Source organism: Raphanus sativus, chromosome 1 (genome assembly GCF_000801105.2).
Source record: "Raphanus sativus cultivar WK10039 chromosome 1, ASM80110v3, whole genome shotgun sequence".
Classification (NCBI taxonomy): Eukaryota; Viridiplantae; Streptophyta; class Magnoliopsida; order Brassicales; family Brassicaceae; genus Raphanus; species Raphanus sativus.
The window spans coordinates 19,985,988-19,993,332 of record NC_079511.1 but is presented as its reverse complement, the minus strand read 5'-3'; the positions used below and the strand labels follow the sequence as shown (position 1 = coordinate 19,993,332).

At 35.1% G+C, this 7,345-nt stretch overlaps 2 protein-coding genes across 2 annotated transcripts; both read right to left on the bottom strand.

Moving 5' to 3' along the window:
* Nucleotides 1–1,091: 1,091 nt before the first annotated feature.
* Nucleotides 1,092–3,923, bottom strand: LOC108847351 (uncharacterized). Its single transcript, XM_018620575.1, has 5 exons — nt 3,819–3,923; nt 3,655–3,743; nt 2,901–3,553; nt 1,745–2,815; nt 1,092–1,666 (listed from the first exon to the last, which is right to left on the bottom strand). The coding sequence occupies exons 1-5, from the start codon at nt 3,921–3,923 to the stop codon at nt 1,092–1,094; spliced, it is 2,493 nt and encodes an 830-aa protein (XP_018476077.1).
* Nucleotides 3,924–4,502: 579 nt separating this feature from the next.
* On the bottom strand, nt 4,503–6,955 carry LOC108857180 (replication protein A 70 kDa DNA-binding subunit B-like). Its single transcript, XM_018631132.2, has 10 exons — nt 6,685–6,955; nt 6,326–6,590; nt 6,137–6,236; nt 5,923–6,044; nt 5,749–5,833; nt 5,521–5,680; nt 5,253–5,449; nt 5,053–5,176; nt 4,764–4,973; nt 4,503–4,676 (listed from the first exon to the last, which is right to left on the bottom strand). Exons 1-10 carry the CDS (start codon nt 6,931–6,933, stop codon nt 4,503–4,505), a joined length of 1,686 nt encoding a protein of 561 aa, XP_018486634.2. The 5' UTR covers nt 6,934–6,955.
* Between the last annotated feature and the right edge of the window lie 390 nt (nt 6,956–7,345).

Below are 7,345 nucleotides of genomic sequence, written 5' to 3'. Positions count from 1 at the left end.
TCCTAATTTTGGAAAATATATTATAGATCTATTTTATATTCATCCAACACAAATTAATGTGGATTCGTAATTTTGCAGAACAAAGATAACAGTTTCAATTATGAAGAAGGACATGAGGCAAAGTCCAATGGAGACAATCCAGTATCAAGATAAGTATATGTTTTATATGTTTGTATAAATATAGATTTATTTGGTTAAGATATAATGTAGAAACTGTACATGTTTTATATTTTGCAGAAAAAAGATAACAGTTTGAATTATGAAGAAGGACATGAGGCAAAGTCCGATGGAGACAATCCAATATAAAGATAAGTATATGTTTTATATTTTTGTATAAATATAGGTTTATTTGGTTGAGATATAATTTAGAAATTGTACATATTTTATATTAATGTGAGTTTACTTAATTAAATTTTGAATTCATGTACAGGATACATTTTAACAACAGTATAATGATGAAAGACATGGCACTACATTCAAATCATAAGCCTTACAGTACATAGATAAGTCTTGGATTATAGCTTTATTTTTGGTTATACATAAATTGTTTTGACCCTTTTTCCCTTCTATTTACATTTAGTGAATCTTTTTACTTACTCAAAAGATATAGTCCATGTGCAGGTCCAGCAGTAGCTTTGATAGAGAAAGAGATTTTCTGGCTTTGAAGAACATCGGAACTTGGACATAGCAGCATAGGAATACAAACAAAAGTAAGTGCTTGTTTAGTTAGATAAAATTCTAGTAATTAGCTCTTGAACTGAAACTGGTAGTTAGGAAAATAAACCGGAAGTTTTTTTTTGACGAATGTTGATTGCAATATAGGTCTTTGAAAAAAGCTGATTGCAGTGTATGTAAGATTTGTTTTTGAGATTATTATCAAACATCTGACTTCTCTGGCATAAAATGTATGTTTTGTTAGAAACATACATTGTTTGTTACTGAGGCTTTCGAGTCTCATCCATTATGTGTTTTCCTCAACATGAATTAAAACATTATAATCCTCTTAGAACCAAATCACGAGTCAAAACAAAAAAACATTTCAAAAGCAAATCTATACTATTAAGGTTAATAAAAAATTGCTAAAAAAACTATCATAGATTATCAAAAACCTCTCTAAAGACAACATTCTTTGTTTTGCGTTGAGGCTTGCCTTCGCTATCAACAATAAGAATCTTCAAACCTCTTTTAGAAGTCACTCTGGAGACAGCAACATATAGTTGTCCGTGTGAAAACACCGGTCTAGGTAGAAAAATACCCACTTCAGACAATGTTTGTCCTTGACTTTTATTGATAGTGATAGCAAAAGCCACGGCAATAGGCAGTTGTCTCCTCCTCATTTTGAATGGCAATTTTTTGTCAGAAGGAGTTATCGAAAGCCTGGGAATAAAAATAGTTCGACCAACCTTTTCCCCTGTAATAACCTTTGCTTTTATCATGAAGTCATACAGTTCTGTAACCTGGAGCCGAGTTCCATTCATCAATCCTCCAACAGGATCTATATTTCTTAGCAACATGACTGGACAACCAACTTTCAGACGTAGACTATGATTTGGTAGTCCTGACGCTTTAATTTTGTTTAAAAAATCTGGAGTGAGAGCCTGGTCGTTGCGTGAAGATATATCAGAAGCGTCGATGGAATCAGAGCTTAAGTAAAATTTTTCATCTCCTGCAATATATTATAGTTCTTAGAACGTTACTCTAGTGGACAAAATGGAAACATAAAAATTAGAAACTCTATACTTACCATCAAGCTTGTCCAGCATGTGTTGATTGATCATGTTTACATCCTCGTTTGTAGGACATAATATAGCTCTTTCTTGAAAAAATTTTGGTTCCTTCTCGTTTAACAAAGTGGAATCTCCATAGACTTCTGTGCTTATAGCTTGTATTGGGTCATCAATATCGAGTATTAGAAACTCTTCTGGAATGTCAATAAGTGCTTCTCCATCGTTTCCGTCACCAATCTTTCCGTCTCCAATGTCTAATATCCATTGTGAGAACTCCTGCAAATCTTTTGCCTGTTCAGGGGACAAATTATTTGACTGAAGCCGCATATTCTTGGTTAAATGCAAAACCTTTACATGCTTCCATAGATGAGAAAAATTTAGAGCAGCCAAAACAATCTCAGTCCTTCCAGCTCCATTAACGACAGGCAATACTTGTCTAAAATCACCACCAAAAACGACAACTTTCCCACCAAAAGGTCTATGTTGGCTATCTCGACAAATGTCCAACATACTCCTATCCAATGATTCGAAACAATGCTTGTGCATCATTGGAGCTTCGTCCCAAATTATAAGTGAAGCAGCTTTCACCAGATCCGCTTGCTCAGATCCTCTTATAAGATTGCAAGTAGAGAACTCGTCGGGATTGATGGGAATTGCAAATCGAGAATGTGCAGTCCTTCCTCCCTGAAGCAACAGAGACGCTATCCCGCTCGAAGCAACATTCAGACATATTTCACCCCTGACACGTACTGCAGCAGAAAGACATCTCCACAGGAAAGTTTTTCCTGTACCACCAAATCCATTTACAAAGAAAACACCTCCTCGTTGTGTAAAAACCGCATCAGTAATCTCATCGAAAATCTTCCTTTGTTCCTCTGTTAGTCTTGGAATGTCATGTTGAAGCACATAATCTAACTCTTCACGGTCGTAACTGAGCTCGTCCATGATCAATACATTGTTATTAACAACGTCTGGAATCGGCTGAGGCATAGCTGTCCAATTCTCCAAAGACGAACCGTTACTCTTTAGAAGCTTTTCAATCTCTATAAGTGCATATTGTTTTTTTTCTTCATCACTTAAACAAAGATCTGCATATAAAAAATTAAGTTAATAACAATAATAATCATGTCAAGACCACATATATTTAACAAATCTAAATGCATCTTACTGTACCTGGTCTGTGTAATAACCTTCTTCTCGTATGCTCAATGTCTTCGGAAAGTAATTCCCAAGTGTGTCCCCAAACGACTTCTGGCTTTGACAAAGTATTTGACATGAGCATAATCATAAAAGCCTGACGCATATAACTTCCCGTCTCGGTAAAACTTGCTCTCAAGAGGTCGTTAATATACTCCTGATCATCTTCTAACAGCCCCATCGCAAAACATGTTTCCTTGTATGTTTCGTAGACAACGTCTTGATACGTTCTAATCTCCTCATCACATGTACAACCTCTTACGATGTTAAGCAAAACCCTCAGATAGAACGCCTCTTCGATCTTTCGTGGAGCATAATTGATTCTGCCAATCGCGAATCCTCTTTTCCTATCATGGAACTTCTTCTGTGCTTTATTCCACGTGAACATTGTTGGAATCTCAGCTAAAGTGAGTGTCCGAGCAACTGCACTTACCTTATTCAATTCAAACCAGCCCATGAACATAGTGTTCTCTATTGATTTCCGGCTAACTTCTTCCCATGTGTCATCATCTTTGAAAACTATGATTTGTTTCCCTGGTAAATGAAACTGGATTCTCTCGACCGGTGTTGATCTATAGTGAATATCAAAAGTAAAAATCCTCCAAGCACCTTCGCAGGCAGAGACATACCTGAAGAATTGATAAGTTAATTTACTAAGAGCTCACTTAGAAAAAACATATAATATGCATTTGAGAAAAAACGTCTAGTAATTAAACCTGGCTGCCCTTACCTGCAATTAAAAAAGTCTTTGATCTCGTTTTTCTTCTTTTCACTCATCTCTTCTGTGTTTGGCGGCTCCACGGCAACAGTGACACGATCCTGGCCTTTGTTGATATATTTAAATAAGTATTTTATAGACCCTGATTGATATATTTAAATAAGTATTTTATAGACCCTGAAATAGGTGTGCGTTTGCGGGTTTAGGTAATCGTCGTAGTCACCGTTATCACCGTTGTTGTTAACGATGTCGTCGTTGTTCACAGAACCTTGAGAACTCATCTGTTAAAGTGCGATTTTTGTGAAAGAAGAGGAAGAAGTAGAACTCTGAGTGTTTAGCTTGATAACATATAGTGTAGAGGAAAGCCAAAAGATAAAATTTAGTGATGAGGAATAGGTAATGAGAGTTGGTATTTAAAGAGGTGAGAAAATATGTTGAAAATCGTTTTGTGGTGCATGCCTCTTGAGATGCACAAGTGTGTCATTGATACATCAACTTTATATGACATAAAGTAAAACTGCATATTTCACAATGTCTAAAAAAGAAAAGCTGATTGACATATGATCAGGTAAAAATATTATTTTATGATAAAAGAGGGATACTTTGTTTCGTGAATAACAAATTGTTCTGAACAATGCTATAGATTTTAAGCTTTTTAAAGACAATAGTTGTGTATTTGAATAATAGTCAAACGAATCACGGTTTAGAAAATAACAATTAAGCAAAAACTCCAAACATAAATATAAAAAAACCAATGTTAACAATGATGGAAAACACAAACCATAATAATAAGTATTTCTAAATAGAAAAGCAAGGATAACTGAAATTCAAGAGAAAATAAAACGTTTCAAAATCAGTCTTCAAACGTTCTTCTTAGCCTGCTCGACCTTCTCAAGCTTGATAAGCCTTGTGCATGGCTTCTTTGATGTCGAACATAGATCACCCTGCTCGTTAGTCTCCTCTTCTTTTCTCTTACTGGATGGTGTAGAAATAGCATCGGCAGTTTCTTGACTTTCACTTATGTCATGTGAGCCCTATATCATATGGAGTGAATAAATAGTTTTAAGAACAAACAACAGAGAAGAGTACATATATATAGATATTAGTTTAGATAATGGTACCTCATCGACACAAGTAATTGATAAAGGCTTATTGTCTTGACCAGTAGTGATTACATTAGAATCAAAGGGCGTTCTGTCTTTGTAGATTTTCCCCACCTTATAAATTTCAGAACCATAGGCAACATTTTCTTTCTCAACATAGACTCCGAAGGTGAAGTCTTGCCCAATCAAATCAGTAATACATTCGGGAACTAATGTAGGATCTTCAAGCTGAACAATATTTATACAAATTTCATTAAAAAAAAAGATATAGCAATCGATATGGTCATGTTAGTTCACAACTAAATACCTCATCCCAGCTTCCATTCAAAAGTTTTTCTGGAGTTTCAGAAACAATCCCATTAGCAACCTTATCTAAGATCATTATCTTTGATACGCCTGTATCATCATTGATCATCAAGTGCAGCCAGAATCTGTCAAAAATAGATGATATAAGTATAAAACTAAGATAGCCTCGTTCATATAAAATAATAGTATAGATGCCTTTACCTCGGTGAAACTTCGAAGACAGTGTCTTTGCAAGTCTCACACCACCAACTATGACTGACGATCTCTTGGCCATTCACTTTCTTAACTTGGGTTCCTGTTTTGATCACTTTTTTGTTGCAAGCTTGACATCCAAAATAATACCACGACCAATCCATATCAATGGCGTACACTGTGCATCTCACCAGGCATCTATCAATCTACAATTACAATGCCATTTAACACATATGTATAGCCAAAATATATATACTGAATACAACAAAAAACATACTTGAGTTGATGTTATCATTTCTTGGATGCTCTTAGAGGGAAAGAGTAACCACTTATCACGATTTCCTCGCTTCCCTGAAAGCGAAACTTGTTTGTTGTTGTCCTCATGACTGTCTTCATTACTCATAAACGATGTTAGAGATTTCTCATCACCATTGATCCTGTCGAAACACATTAGCAATATAAGTAGTATGTTTAGTAAAAGAAAAGAATAAGAACATTAACTTACAAAGCTTTAAATGCTTCAGCTTCAGGAATTGGAGGATTTATCAGCATTTGAGATGAATCAAATGCATTGGAGATTTGCAAGTCTCCTATAAGGTACATAAAAAGAGATTTAAATGTATATAAATAATGTCATCGATTTTAGTCTCTGATAACGATTCCAATATAGATTTTATACCTCTAAACCTCCCAACCTTAGCAAACCTCAGCAGCATAGTAACCGTTCCATCTTCTTGGTTAATTGCAGAATGGAGTTTCTCAGCTAAGTTGCCCCATATGCAGCAAGGCAGTTGGGAATCACTATGAAGGTCAGAGCAAAATAATTGGTAAGATATATTTATGCTTTGTAGAAATGGCATAGATTTTTTCAAAAAAATAATCTGGTAACTTACTTGATGTCGCTTAGAGTCAAATCTAGCTTTTTACGTTGCTTTCCCCCGGCACACTGGATAGTTTCAACCTCACCACAATCGACAATTTGACCCAGAACATCTAGCAAAAGGTTTGAGAGGAGACTTATAGCTTTAGTTTAGGTTATATATGCAATCATTCTATACAAAATTTAGTCCATAGAGTCTTACCAATGAGTAGATTGTCATCAAGTGTTCCAGACAAAACCGTCTGAAAGTCGACCAAATCTAGGTACAACTCATCGTTAGAATGATTAGATCGGGTAATGGACGTATTCTGATTGAAAACAATCTTCCAGGCATGATTCGTGGTTCGATACGCTCCACCAGCAGGAGAAACCTGGAAATTCCGGATGTAGCGCCAACAACCAACCGTAAGAAGCCTCCCCTTACTCTCAATGTAAGTCCTCTTGCATGTTGCATGGATTTTCCGTCCCTTAAAAGTGTTTCCGAAAAAAATAAATATAAGTCTGTAGTTATAATCTCACGATGGAATTAAGATATAACTCATAGGAAAAAAGAACACTTACAGTCTCATCAACCAAAACGAATTCCATGGTATCAACTGATTGAATGGTTTGTCTCCAAGCGTGTAGAACCTTGACATGAACAAACCAGGTGTTTTTCCATGGTTTCAACTCCTCGATTACGGCAACCTTGTCATTAGAACCTCTCGATGATTTTATTTGCATCTTAGCAGCCATTGTTCTGTCGTAGGTTTGATTGGAAAAGTGAGGTTGAATAGGAATATGGTGGTAGCTATTTATAATATAGAGCATTTTTAAGTAACGTGATTAGGTTTAGGAGATACTTGGGGAGAAAGTTGGGGGATATTATTTACTGTTAGACTATATTTTAGGATTAGTATTTAGAAAATAGAATTAATTACTGCTAGTGGTATATTCGGTGATCTTTTTCGGGTTTGATTGGTAAACGAATTGATTTTTATGATTCCAAAATTGGTAAATTTAATTAATTAGTTACCATATATGAGATTTTGTGTGTGATAATATCTGTTTCTATATTGTGCGTGATAATATGAGATTTTGTGCGTGATAATTTGTACCATAAACGAATTGATTTTTAATATCTGTTTCTATATTGTGCTATATAGATAATTAATAGTTGGTATCAATTACAGAGAATATAGAATTTAGAGAGAATATTCAATGCGATATTTTAAACAAATAT